General features: G+C 45.5%; 1 protein-coding gene across 1 annotated transcript in view; it reads left to right on the plus strand.

Annotated features, from left to right (window-relative positions):
* Positions 1–14,646, plus strand: part of KAT6B (lysine acetyltransferase 6B) — a 367,576-nt gene that overhangs the window by 158,824 nt on the left and 194,106 nt on the right. Inside the window, exon 6 of the mRNA XM_082268915.1 lies at positions 6,196–6,328. Coding sequence (XP_082125041.1) covers positions 6,196–6,328 — 133 coding nt within the window. The remainder of the gene's footprint in view (positions 1–6,195; positions 6,329–14,646) is intronic.

Raw genomic sequence — 14,646 nt, forward strand, 5'->3', positions numbered from 1 at the left:
AAAAAAGCCTTTTGTTGTGCCAAGTAGGTTCAAGCTGCATTATCCTTTCACGCCCGCCACTGATGAAAGCTGGTGTGTACCACCTCCGGTGGATCACGCGGTGGCGGTTTTGAATAAATCCACTGCGATTCCGGCAGAGGATACCCCGGTGTTCCGGGACCCTACGGACAGGAGACTGGAGTCTCTTGCCCGCCATACTTACTCGGTTACCGGTTCCATGCTGAAAGCTATTTTTGCGGATTGGACGCAGGTACTCAGGCGCGTCCTGGTGGCTGATTCTACCAACGTTGGCTATGGTGGATCAGATTCATCAGGGTGTCATGTATTTGTGTGATGCGGAATTGGATGTGATTCCTTTGGCTGCACGTGTGCACAGCGTGGCGGTGTTGACACGCCGTTTGATTTGGCTGAAATGTTGGTCTGTGGACCAATCTTCTCGCAAGACTTTGGCTAATTTGCCCTATACGGGATCTCGACTTTTTGGCGACTCACTGGATACGCTGATTAAGGGGATCTCTGGGGGTAAGAGCACGCTCTTGCCCCAATCTCACAAGGCTAAGGGTGCTCAAGGTAAGAAGCATGCTTCGTTTAGGCCCTCTCAGGGGTCCTTTCGTGCCTTTCGGTCGCACTATAAGGGCAAGCCCTTCAAGGGTCAAGGCTCCCAAAAGAAACCGTGGACAGGTAAGCAGAAGTCCGGACAGTCCGGGTCCGCTGCCCATAACAACACGGCCTGAAGGGACACCCTCACCCAGTTCTGGGGTGCGGGGAAGTTTGCTTGGTTTTCTTCAACCCTGGCTGGCCCGCGTTCGGGACAGGTGGGTTCAGGAGATCGTTCGGTCCGGGTACAAGATCGAGTTCCTGTCTCGGCCGGCGAACAGGTTTTTTCCCTCAAATCTTCAACTGTCTCCGGAGCGTTTGCGGGATCTGCACCTGGCGGTGCGGGACCTGCAGGCTCAGGGAGTGGTGGTTCCGGTGCCTCATCGGGACAGATTTCGGGGGTTTTACTCCAATCTGTTCACTGTGCCCAGAAAGGAGGGCAAAGTACGTCCGATTCTGGACTTGAAAGCTCTGAACCGCTTTGTGCGGGTTTGCAAGTTCCGCATGGAATCCCTGCGCTCGGTGGTGGCTGCTCTAGTTCCGGGAGAATTCATGGCATCCATCGACTTGAAGGATGCGTATCTTCACATCCCTATTTTCGAGGGTCACCAGAGGTACCTTTGATTCGCCATTGCGGAGGATCATTACCAATTCGTGGCGTTACCCTTCGGTCTCGCTTCGGCTCCGCGGGTGTTCACCAAGGTGCTTGCACCGGTTCTGGCCTTATTGAGAGCCCAGGGTATCTCAATCCTGGGGTATCTGGACGACATTCTGGTTCGGTCTGCGACCAGTCAGGGTCTGGTGAAGGACCTGTCCGTCACAATGCAGACTCTGCAGGAGTTTGGTTGGACAATAAACTTCCCCAAATCGACGCTGTGCCCATCGGTTCGTCTTCCCTATCTGGGAATGATCCTGGACTCTGTTCAGGCGAAGGTCTTCCAGCCGGAAGACAAGCTCAGGACACTTCAGGACGAAGTCAGGTCCCTTCGGGACGTTCCGTGCTCATCCCTCCGGACGGGCATGCGGTGTCTAGGTTTGATGGTCTCGGCTTTCGAGGCGATCCCCTTTGCCCAGTTTCACACGAGGGGTCTCCAGGAGGAGATCCTGTCCAGGTGGGACGGGCGACCGCAATCTCTGGATCTTCAGATCTCGTTGAGTCCTCGCACCAGAAGGGATCTTCTGTGGTGGCTCCAGTCCCCGGCGGTGTCGGGGGGGCAAGTCTTTTCATCCGCTTTCATGGACGGTGATCACCACGGATGCCAGCCTGTCGGGCTGGGGTGGTGTTCTAGGTGTTCTGTCCGCCCAGGGTACTTGGTCAGAGGGGGAATCCTCCCTTCTGATCAACATTCTGGAATTGCGGGCGATAAATCTCTGCCTTCGACGTTGGACGGACAAGCTTCGGGGCCGTCCGGTTCGGGTGCAGACGGACAATGCCACAGCGGTGACCTACATCAACCACCAAGGGGGCACCAGGAGTGCCCGAGCGGCTCGGGAAGTGGCCGATATTCTGTCCTGGGCCGAGACGCACGTCCCGGCGATCACGGCGGTTCACATTCCGGGGGTGGAGAACTGGCAAGCGGATTATCTGAGTCGCCAGTCTCTTTACCAGGGGGAATGGTCGCTCCACCCGGATGTCTTCCAGATGTTGTGCGCGAAGTGGGGTCTCCCAGATGTGGACCTGTTCGCGTCTCATTTGAACAACAAGGTGGAGAGGTTCATGGCAAGGACGCGCGATCCTCGGGCAGACGCGTTAGTGGCTCCGTGGCATCAGTATCGACTGATGTATGCATTCCCACCGATTCAGTTACTATCCCGGTTCCTTCGCAGGTTGTCCTCGGAACCGCTCACGGTGATTCTGGTGGCGCCAGACTGGCCCCGCCGGTCTTGGTACGCAGACCTCGTGAATCTGGCGGTCGACGCTCCATGGCGTCTGCTTCTTCGAGGAGATCTTCTGTCTCAAGGACCGATATTCCATCCTGCTTTACAGTCGCTGGCTTTGACGGCCTGGCTGTTGAAACCGAGGTCCTGAAGGATAGGGGTCTCTCCTCGGAGGTCATTCATACTTTGATCAATGCTAGAAAGGCCTCTTCAGGGAAGATTTACTACCGTACTTGGAAGGCCTATTTTGCCTGGTGTGAGTCCAGGGGGTTTTCCCCCCGCTCATACTCTGTGTCTCGGGTGTTGTCTTTCCTTCAAACGGGTGTGGACCAGCGTTTGGCGTTGGCCACGCTTAAGGGTCAGATTTCTGCGCTGGCCGTTCTCTTTCAACGCCCTGTGGCGTCTAATTCTCTGGTTGGCACTTTTGTTCAAGGGGTGCGACATCTGGTCCCTCCTCGGAGGGAGCCTTTGCCTCCATGGGAATGGAACCTTGTTCTGTCCGTGTTACAACATGCTCCCTTTTGAAAAGATCAGGGAGATCTCTTTACCACTGTTGTCTAAGAAGGTCGCCTTTTTGGTGGCGATCACTTCGGCTCGCAGAGTGTCGGAGCTGGCAGCTTTGTCCTGCAGGTCTCCGTATCTGGTGCTTCACTTAGATAAGGTGGTCTTGCGACCTAATCCTTCTTTTCTTCCGAAAAGGATCTCAGAATTTCACCTCAATGAGGACATTGTCTTGCCTTCGCTTTGCGCGAAGCCTAAGCATCCGAAGGAGGTGGCCTTACATTCCTTGGATGTTGTTCGGGCGATCGGGGTTTACCTGGTCAGCGACTAAATCTTTTCGCAAGACGGATTCTCTTTGTCCTTCCTGAGGGACCTCGGAAGGGCTTGGCGGCGTCGGCTTCTACCATCGCCAAATGGATCAGACAGACTATTGAGCAGGCATATGCTTTGAAGGGGAAAGTTCCCCCTATGCCTGTGAAGGCGCACTCTACCAGATCTCGGAGTACGTCTTGGGCCTGTCATCATCGGGCTTCTGTGGCCCAGGTGTGTAAGGCGGCGACTTGGTCGTCCGTTCACACCTTCTCAAAGTGAAGGCAGTACCTTAGTGCGGCAGTACCTTAGGGTCCCTTATTTTTGGGCCCTTGGCTGTTTGGGATGTTTTTATCCCTAGGTTATTTGTTCTTCCTGGGTTGTTGCTCCTGTTGGGCAAAGTTTTTTTTCATGCTGCCCAGCTGGTTTCCTTCCTTTGGTAAGGTTCCTTTCTCTGATGTGGGTCCGGCGTTGCCTTAGGCGCGGCTGCGTTTCCCACCCCTCATGTATGCACTGCTTTGGGACGTCCCCATTGTGACGAATATGGAGAGGCGGCGACTGTCGGAGGACGTAAGAGAAAACGGAATTTTTGTAAAATCTTACCTGTAAAATTCCTTTCTCTGAGTCCTCCGACAGTCGCCGCCCCCGCCCCTCTTTTGGGGTTTGTTTATGTACTCTACTGCTATTCTACTGAAACTGAGGTATGGATACAGGAAGCAGGAGGGTATTGACTGAGGGGACCACCCCCTGGGGGTGGGATATGCTAAAAGCTTTAATATTGACATATTCTGTTGCCTAGCTACTCCTACGGAGCAAAGGTCAATTACCCCATTGTGACGAATATGGAGAGGAGGCGACTGTCGGAGGACTCAGAGAAAGGAATTTTACAGGTAAGATTTTACAAAAATTCCGTTATTACACCTCAGGAAGCACCCTCATGGTTAACAGAAGATAGACTTGGAACTAAACTTAAAAACGTAACATAAATAAATCACCGGGACCGGATGTCTTGCACCTGAGGGTTCTAAAAGAACTTAGCCAGGAGATAGCCAGACCATTGTTCTTGATCTTTATGGATAGTCTACGGACGGGTATGGTGCCAGCTGATTGGAAAAAAACCAAAGTGGTACCAATATTTAAAAACGGGCCAAGATATATCCCGGGGAACTATAGGCCGGTAAGCCTAACATCAGTAGTCTGCAAAATTTTGGAGGCGATGCTAAGAGACTATATACAAGACTTTAGTAATTAAAACGGTATTAGTAGTAATCAGCATGGATTCATAAAAAATCGTTCTTGCCAGACCAATCTATTATCCTTCTATGAAGAAGTAAGCTGCCATCTAGATAAAGGCTCCAGGGCCGGGTCCAGAGGGTGGTGATAAATATGGAGTACTGGGATTGGGCTGGTGTGGAAAGTGGGGTCCCCCAAGGATCTGTCCTGGGGACGATCCTGTTTAATTGATTCATAAATGACCTAGAGGATGGGATATGCAGCACAATCTCGGTATTTGTGGATGATACAAAGCTAAGCAGGCCAATATCTTCTATACAGGATGTTGTAACAAGCAGACCTGAGCAAAATAATGGGGTGGGCAACTACATGGTAGATGAGGTTTGATGTTGAAAAATGTAAGGTAATGCACTTGGGTGTCAAAAATACGAGTGCAAGTTACCCGCTGGGGGGGGGGAACCTCTGGGTGAATCTAAGATCAAAAAGGACCTGGGGGTCCTAGTGGACAACAGGCTTGGCAGTGGCATGCAATGCCAAGCCACTGCAAGCAAAGCCAACAGAATACTGGCAGGTATAAAAAAAAAAGGGGATTCACTCCAGAAATAGAGATTATTTCCCCACTTTACAAGACTCTGGTCCGGCCACATCTTGAATATGCCGTCCAGTTCTGGGCACCGGTCCTCAGAAAGGATGTGCTGGAACTGGAGAGAATCCAGAGAAGGGCAACAACGATAATAAGAGGAATGGAGGACATCCGCTATGAGGAAAGACTGCAAGCATTGAACTTATTCTCTTTTGAGAAGGGATATGATATCAATGAACAAATACTGTACTGCTGACCATAGCATAAGGAACAAACTTTTCAGAGAAAGGGGATACAATAAGACACTGGGCCACTCACTAAAACTAGAAGAAAAGCGGTTTAACCTTAAACTTACGTAAGGGGTTCTTTACTGTCAGAGCGTTAAGGATGTGGAATTCTCTTCCACAAGCAGTGATATCAGCAGGGAGCATCTACAGTTTCAAAAAACTATTAGATGGGCACCTTAAAGACCACAACATACAGGGACATACGATGTAGGGTTAACAGTAAACACACGCGCGCGCACACACACATCATAGGTTGAACTGGATGGACTGATGTCTTTTTCAACCTCACCAACTATGTAACACGATAGAACACCTTTGGAATGAATTAGAGCGAAGACTGCGAGCCAGGCTGCCCCGTCCAAAATCAGTGCCTGACCTCACAAATGCGCTTCTGGAAGAATAGTCAAACATTCCCATAGACACACTCCTAAGCCTTGTGGACCGCCTTCCCAGAAGAGTTGAAGCTGTTATAGCTGCAAAGGGTAGGCCAACTCCATATTGAACCCTACAGATGAAGACTGGGATGCCATTAAAGTTCATGTGCGTGTAAAGGCAGATGTCCCACTACTTTGGCAATATGGTGTATGTGACACTTTAGAAGAAGGCCAAACTCCATGATGCAATCTATATGTATGAACTTGGTGTCAACAGGTTAAATTGGAGGATTTAATGATGTGAAAATAGAGCGGTCTTGTATTAATGATGAGTAATTATGTCATAATTAACCATTAACTAAATTAGTTTAATTTAAAAGGTGTTTCAATTTTTGCAACACAGTTCCAGCCATTTAATGGTGTTACTTTTTAGGTATGTGGATTTGTCATGTCTGCCGGCCAAAGAAAAAGGGTCGTAAAATCATTCAAGAGAAAGCTGCACAGATCAAGAGGCGATACGCAAAACCCATCGGCCGACCAAAAAACAAATTAAAGCAACGCATGTTGTATGTATTCTATTTCGGTTTTTACATTTGTGTTGTTTTTTTTTTGTTTGTTTATTACATGTATATGTTAAAAAGAGTTGGGCCCCTTTCACACGGGCGGTGCGCACGACGGATTCAGTTTTGCTCAGCGGGGATCGATCCACTGATTTCCTGCTGGGAAGGCAGATGACAGGTCCGTCTCCGCTTACTTGGCAGAGATGGAGTTGTCAGAGCACAGCTCGCCTCTATGGGAGATCGAATGAGAACGGACCACCTGTCCGTTTTCATCCGATCTTATCCGATCCATTCCTCCAGACGGATAAAATATAGGGATTCCATCCGTCCGGATTTCACAGACAGGATCGGAGCGGATAGCAGCGGGTGTCAGCGGAGATATCCCTGCTGACATCTGCTGCTCCATAGGGCTGCATGGAGCATCCGATCAGGTCCGGCTGAAAAACTGACTGGCGGGCCAGATCAGAAAGCCTGTGAAAGGGGCCTAAGACTCTGGGTGCACAATACTGCAGCTATATTGTGGAGGTATATCTTTATCTGATACCCTAGTCATATCCTCCATGGTCTTCCCCCCAATGTTTTTATATCTATATTTAGCCAGATGTTTTGCGGTATGTAGTTTGCTGCTATTCATTTATTTTCTTAGATTTCTTTGACTCCTGTCAGATCTGATTCTCACTCCCTGTCTTCTACAAAGAGAAGGTAGTAAACGATGAGGCAGTGAACTGCAGAGCTCTGAGCTTCAGTGAAAACAGTCATTCTCCGCCATACCTCCTGGGCACTGGCCCATTATAGATCATTGGTGAAGGAATTCCTTGATGCTGCCTAGCTATATATCACATAGGATTTCTTATTAAAGCAGACCCTTAATCAAAACCCCCACTTTTTTTTAATTTTTTTTATTTATTATCCATCCCTACCTAATTGTGCGTCCTGCACATTTGAAATACTTACCCACCCAGCGGATCTAGCTTTGTCCTGCTGAGATCTGCTTGTCTTCTGCACCCTGCTCAGTCCCATGCCGCCATCTTCAGTGACTTAATCGGAAAGCTGCTGGCATTCCTGGTTCAGCCGGCAGTTCTTAGATAATGTAAATCAACAAAAAAGAAATTAAAGCCTATTTTGCACAGCGTAGGGGTGGAGGCAATATCCAATCGAGGGTGAAGACCTGCTTTCATGTTTTTATCATTGAAAATGTTTTTCTTGCATACAGTTGTGTGACCAATGCCACTGGCTTAGGCTGGCCATACACTATACAATTTTCTTATTCAATTTTCTTTAGATTTACCTTCAACTATGTAATGCAAGAGCCTGCCTTGCTGCAAACACATTGAAAGTGTTTAGGTTTGACCTCGTATTATATGGTTTTGGTAAATCTAAAGGAAAATTGAATAAGAAAATCGTATAATGAATGGCCAGCCTAAGTGTACATTTTCTAAGCAAAAAGTGACTTAAAATGAATGTTTATAAGTGCATTTATTCTGCCCTTTCCGTAGTGCTTCTCCTGAATAAAAATAAAGGATCAGCACTTTGAAGATTAGTATTAATAATTTGTTAAAACACTCGCTCACACACACACCTGGCAGCCGCCAGGTATGTGGGCCAGTATCTTCATAGGAATAAGGCAGATTCCTGCAATGCCAATACTGTACTTCGTGGTTATAGATGGGTCCCAAAGCACTGATATCTTTCCTGTATCAGGAGGTAATATTTTTTTCAGAACTGACAAGTTTTATAATGAGTTTTCAAAACAACATTCAGGTACAGGACATTCAAATTGCCAGGGTGCAAAAGGTTCCATCACACAGATAACTGAATAATACAGTAGATAAACCTCCCTTAGCGCTTCAGTGAGAGTGAGGTCTTCAGTCTTGCTTCCAAGAAGAAATGGAGAAAATACACAATCACAAGTCTTAAATACGCTGAGGTACGCAGCCTCATACCAAAAGTCACTGTACAAAGTACAAGAGGGTAAGAGGAAAGGAGAAAAAACGAGAGGGCGAGGGAATAGTCCACCTGCTTTAGGATCCAACCAAAACTGAAAGTTACCATCCGCGCATGTCCCACAGCAACCAAGGGTAAGTCAGACAGGGGAAGCTTCCAGAATTTCCCAGAGTTCCCAGACCCAGTTATGAGTGTCTAATAGTTTAGCGTTGCAGTCAGGTATTACATCCTTTTCATATTTCGGATCCTGGAGTGCAGTTTAGTCAAGGAGGGAGGCTCCAATTTCTTCCATTTGACAGCAACCATTTGACAGCAACCAAGCATCGCACGGCAGTCAGCACCTGTGCGAGGAGTTTTTGGATTTTTTTTTTAGAAAGTTTAGAGAAGGATGTAGGAGGGAGACCCAGAAGGAAGGTTTTAGGATTGAAAGGAGTCCAGGATCCAACGATAGAATGGATTAAGGAGTAGACCATTCGCAAGTAGGGGGGATCGTGTCAACCCAAATGAGAGCTGCAACTAACGATTATTTTCATAATGGATAAGTTGGCTGATTATTATTTCGATACATCGGATAATAACCTTAAAGTGCGATGTATAAATTAGTTAATATGTAAAATTTTAAAAAGGCAATTTATTCCTAAATATCTATATGCAGTGATAAATATAAATATCCAACTATATGGTTAGGGAGCAAAATATGTAATCCACTCTGAGAATAACAGACAGAAGAGATATACTGTATATACTATTAGAGGTTGAAGCTTGTAATTATTATCAGACTCCGAGATCAAATTTTTTTATTTAAAGAAATAAAAATGAAAGACTGTTTTTTGCAGATTTTCAGACAGAACTGTAATATATTATGTATGACAGGCCCCCGTGTCATAAGTAGGTGGCTTGATAAAAGCTACCTGCGCCTCCTGTCACTTATGCTGGCCATACAAAAACAATGTCTTCCTTAAAAAAATTTCATTTTAGGAACATTTGTTCAATTTTCTAATCGTTAGTGGAGTCAAATCGATGTTCGTTTTCGGCCACAGTGATGGGAAAATTTAAAGGAGCAGAATAGAAAACTATTTGGTCAAAGGAATTTTCAGTGTACAGTGGATATAAAAAGTCTAAATGCCCCTGTCTGAAATCTTTTAGGTGGAAGCTAGTAAAAATAAACTTAAATAATACGGTTGCATAAGTGTGCATACTCTTAAACTAATACTTTTGTTGAAGTACCTTTTTGATTTTATTACAGCACAGTCTTTTTTGGATATGAGTCTCTCAGCATGGTACATCATTGACTTGGCATTATTTGCCCACTCTTCTTTGCAAAAACACTCCAAAACTGTCAGATTTCAAGGGCATCTCCTGTGCACAGCCCTCTTTAGATCACCCCACAGATTTTCAATTGGATTCAGGTCTGGGCTCTGGCTGGGCCATTCCAGAACTTTAATCTTTTGGTGAAGCCGTTTCTTTGTTGATTTGGATGTATGCTTTGGGTCGTTGTCATTTTGAAACGTGAAGTTCTTCTTCATGTTCAGCTTTCTAGCAGAAGCCTGAAGGTTTTGTGCCAATATTAACTGTTATTTGGAACTGTTCATAATCCCCTCTACCTTGACTAAGGCCCCTGTTCCAGCTGAAGAAAAAAAGGCCCAAAGCAGGATGCTGCCACCACCATGCTTCACTGTGGGTATGGTGTTCTTTTGGTGATGTGCAGTGTTGTTTTTACGCCAAACATATCTCTTGGAATTATGGCCAAAAAGTTCAACCTTGGTTTCGTAAGACCATTACACATTTTCCCCACATGCTTTTCGGAGACTTCAGATGTGTTTTTGCTAACAGTAGCCAGGCTCAAATGTTTTTCTTCTTACGAAAAGGCTTCCATCTTGCCACTCTACCCCATAGCCCAGACATATGAAGAATACAGGAGATTGTTGTCACATGTATCACACAGCCAGTACTTGCGAGAATCCTGCAGCTCCTTTAATGTTGCTGTAAGCCTCTTGGCAGCCTCCCTGACCAGTTTTCTTCTCGTCTTTTCATTCATTTTGGAGTGACGTCCAGTTCTTGGTAATGTTACATGCCATATTTTCTCCACTTGATGATGACTGTCTTCACTGTGTTCCATGATATATCTAATGCCTTGGAAATTACATTCATGTTAAAAGCAAGTGACATTTTTAAAGACATTCTTTAACTCCAAAGATTTTTCGTATTTATTTTCTAGTTAAAAAAAAATAACGTGTATGGCCAGCATAAAAAAGCACCATTTTGCGTTGAAAAAAGTCCTTGACCCTTTCCAAATATGCAGCGGCTGAAAAAAGCATAGATGGGAATGTGTCCCATAGAAAACCATGTTAAATGAGCTGTAGTGTGTTTCTGCAAAAAGAACCAAAAAAGCATAGGTGTGAACCAGGCCTAAGACGTTTAGTAGCAGCATGCTTTTTTTCTTTTTTTAATTCACCTATCATAATGGGGTTAAAAAAATCTAAAATTAGTCCTTTATAGTACAAAAAGCAGATAATTGCTACCATAAGGGGTTCAATTATGCCCTGAAACAGTAAAAGCAATATATATTACTTGTATCATATATAATAATAAATGCACCCAGAAGTAGAATATATGGACATCTTAACTAGGAGTCAGACATGAAGCTATATGAAGGGTGGAAGGGAGAGATAAACTTTTTAAATTAATTACTAAAAGCTGAGACTTTTTTTTTTTTACCCATGGATATGATCATTTTAAATATAATGCACAATACTGTTAAAAGTTTACTTTAAATGTAATTGTAATGCCTTATATTACCTCCAGTCTATCAGCCTCCACCTTCTCTGGGTTTCATTTGCTGATCTTCCCTGCACAGAGTCTTTAAAGTGAGTTTTTTTTTTAACATCAAAAATGTTACACTTACCTGCTCTGTGTAATGGTTTTGCATAGAGCAGCCCTAATTCTCCTCTTCTGGGGTCCCCCACCGACACATTGGCTCCTGCTGCCTTCAGAGTGCCCCTATGGCAAGGTAAAAAAAAAACTTCTGCCCTTAGAACCACTCACTTCCAGCCCAGGACTGCATGTCCCATGAGGCATTGCTCCTCACAAAATCTCCTTTTAGAGGTTCCCAGGCATTTACTGACATGTATGAACATTATACTGAACTGTATTTCCTGATATGTAAATAAATAATGCATTCTGTATGCAGGCCAACTAATCGGCTGACCAACTATTCGATAATGACTACTATTTTGATAATCCATTAGTTGTCGATTAATCGATTAGTTGTTTCAGCCCTTAACCAAAAAAGTAATTCTGTACCATAACAATTACAGTGCAATATAGAGTAAGGAAGGACTGCCCCTTTCATAGTCCAATAAACATCCAATATTAAAGTTTACGCCTATATGGCTTTGGCGTCCTTAGAAAAGGAAGAAAAGCAAACCGAGGATGCCAACATTTGGAGTGTAGCAGTTTTAATAAAGCAAATGGATAGCAGACATGTATGCACTCAGATATGATAACGTGTCAGGCTTGTCACCCCCTCATAAGGATCCCTACTGGAAAGTCACTATATCCCACACTGAGTTCAGCAAGGAAGTGTCCAGGCAAATGCAGAGAGGACAGCAGGAAGTGGCTCCAGATGGATATCAGCGGTGGGAACCAGCATGAAATGCACTGGGGAGCTGGAATACCGCAGTTCCGGGTATGATGGATGACGTACAGATGTATGGTGGGCATTGTTATGCTTTTCAGGGCACACCACTTTCTCAAGCCTAACCAATCAAAGATGCCTAACCGCCTATATACAAGGGGGGGGAGGCTAATACAATCACAGCATTGAGATCAAACCAAACAGAATAGAGAAGGCTATAGACACTTTGGAATAGTAGAATACAGTAAAAAGAAATCAACAAAATTAACCCCCCCTCCCAAAAACATTTAATTTAATTATAAAAAGACATCATAAAAAATATAAATCTAAAAAAAAAAATGAAAAGCCGTAACTCTATAATATACTACCAAGTTTAAATAACTGTATTTGTTTCTTTTTCTTCATTCAGGCCATTGGGGGATAGAGGGTCTAAGGAAAATTCCAGACCGTTTCTTGCTCAGAGAGCTTTTTGAAAAGTTGCATTTTTGGATATTTTTTGGGCATTTGTTCCACCACCCAAAAACTTAAATCTCTAGTAGGCTATCTTTATGCCTCCTTAAAATGTTTGGGTACACTATAGTTAGTGCTCTCCTGCTCGATGATGCAACTATGTTCCCCAGACCTTGCTTCACTTAAGTCCTGATCACATATAGCAGACTGCAGGGACAGGAAAGGGAGAAAAATTCTGTAGAACAGCTAAAAAGCTGGAGATAGAATAGGTTCAGCATGGAAAGATCTTTTACCATGTGAGACAAACTGGCATGGTAAGATATTTGATTTTATGACACTGAACCATCCCTAGCAGGTTTCCAAATAGATTGCCTGTGACGGAATGGGTATTACTTTGTTTGAGTTGACAAGGGGCTATCTGGCTTTTGATATTCCAGGTCCGACAATATGTAAAGAGGGGTCTGGAAGCAAGTGTAAAACCTAGTACTGGATCATGTAGTAGAATGTCCTAATGCTGGGCAAAAATCTTCTCCATCTTGGGGGGGGGGGGGGGGGGGGGGTTCTAGAAAGGTGGTAAAAGCTCCTTCACCAATATCAGGTGAATACCTCTTTTTGTAGAATTTCTGTTTTAGAACAAACCTTTGACCCATATAATCGGTGTCTAATGTACAGTTTCTCTGGAGCTGATGGAATTGGCTCTTAGGGATATTGCTTTTCCATCTAGGGTGGCGGCAGCTGCTGAAGTGAATTTACAAATTTGCAGCAATGGCTATAGGGCTCTTTCACACGGGCGGTCCGATCAGATCCGCCTGTCAGTTTTTTAGGTGGATCTGATCGGATCCTCCATGCAGCTCTATGGGGCAGCGGGTGTCAGCGGAGGTCACCTCCGCTGACACCCGCTGCCATCCGCATCCGATCCTGTGCTGAAATCTGGACGGATGGAAACCCTATTTTTCCATCCGTTCAGTAATCGGAGCGGAGCGGATCTGATGAGAGCGGACAAGCGGTCCGCTCTCCTCCGATCCCCCATAGAGGGCAGCGGGTGCTGAGACACCTCCCTCTCCGCTCTGCAAGCGGAGACGGAGCTGTCATCCGCCCGGCTCAGCGCGGATCGCGGATCGATCCCCGCTGAGCAACACGGATCCGCCTGCGGTGGCGGACCGTGTGAAAGAGCCCTTAAAGTGATTATTGGTGGTAATTCTAGAGCCTTAAAAAAACCTAGCTCTAGATCAAAGAACACTAATGAGGTGTTATCGGCAACATGGATAAAGGACAATCCATAATGGTGGTTGGAACGAGATTGGCAATGGTGGAGATAGGACCATCCCTGATAACAATATCATCAATGCACCTGCCAAAAAATTCCAAAAAGGGTTGTGGTTTAAATGTAATTGGCCTTCCATGTTGCCGATGGGGTAGGATGTGCCCCCATTGCTGTGCTTGTAGTCTGGAGGTTTTTTTTTACATTCTGCTGTCAGCAGGGAAGGACTCATCGTTATGATGTGCAGTCTCCTTAAAGTGGTAGTAAAGGCAGTATCTTTATTTTTTACCTACAAGTAAGTTTTTATAATAAAGCTTACCTGGGAATTCTTCAAAAAGACTCTATTCAAACTCATGCAAAGTATATTCCAATGGGTAATACGTTTAAAAGGCTAAAATTAAAACCTATGTGGCTCACAGCCAAAGTTAAAAAAAGCTATAAATTATGCATTGACCGATTATCGGCAACACTAATATATCGGGGGCCGATATGCACTTTCCCCGAAATATCGGAATCGGACTTTAGATTCACCGATATTGCTGATATTTTCGTGACTTCATTGCGTAAGATGCGCCATGCGCCTCCGCGCACTGGGCTGCTCTTAAGCTGCTTCCCTCAGCCTCGTTACAGTGTCTACACTGGAGTCTGCATGCTGCACAGTCAGTCGGTAGATTAAGTGATCTACAGTGTCAGTGAGTGATCTAGTAGTTCTTCAAAATCACAGTGAAAGTCACAGACACCTGTTCTGTGACACAGCCGCCGCGGCCACCCACCACCCACAGTCCTGACGAAGCGTGCGTCATGCACGTGAAACGCGTTGACGTCACCACGCGTTGGGCCCGACCTTCCACCCTGAGCCTCACACCATCTCTCTGACAGCTGCCGCATATCACCATGGACTACCGGGTATTACGTACAAGTGACGTGACACAACAGACCGCACGGTAAACCGGAAGCAGACCCAGCAAGTCCCCATCTGCCACACATTTCGGAGCAGTGTTGCATGGACATTTTCACCACAGCCGGTAATGT

Source organism: Pelophylax lessonae (genome assembly GCF_965119305.1).
Source record: "Pelophylax lessonae genome assembly, chromosome: 9".
Taxonomy (NCBI): Eukaryota; Metazoa; Chordata; class Amphibia; order Anura; family Ranidae; genus Pelophylax; species Pelophylax lessonae.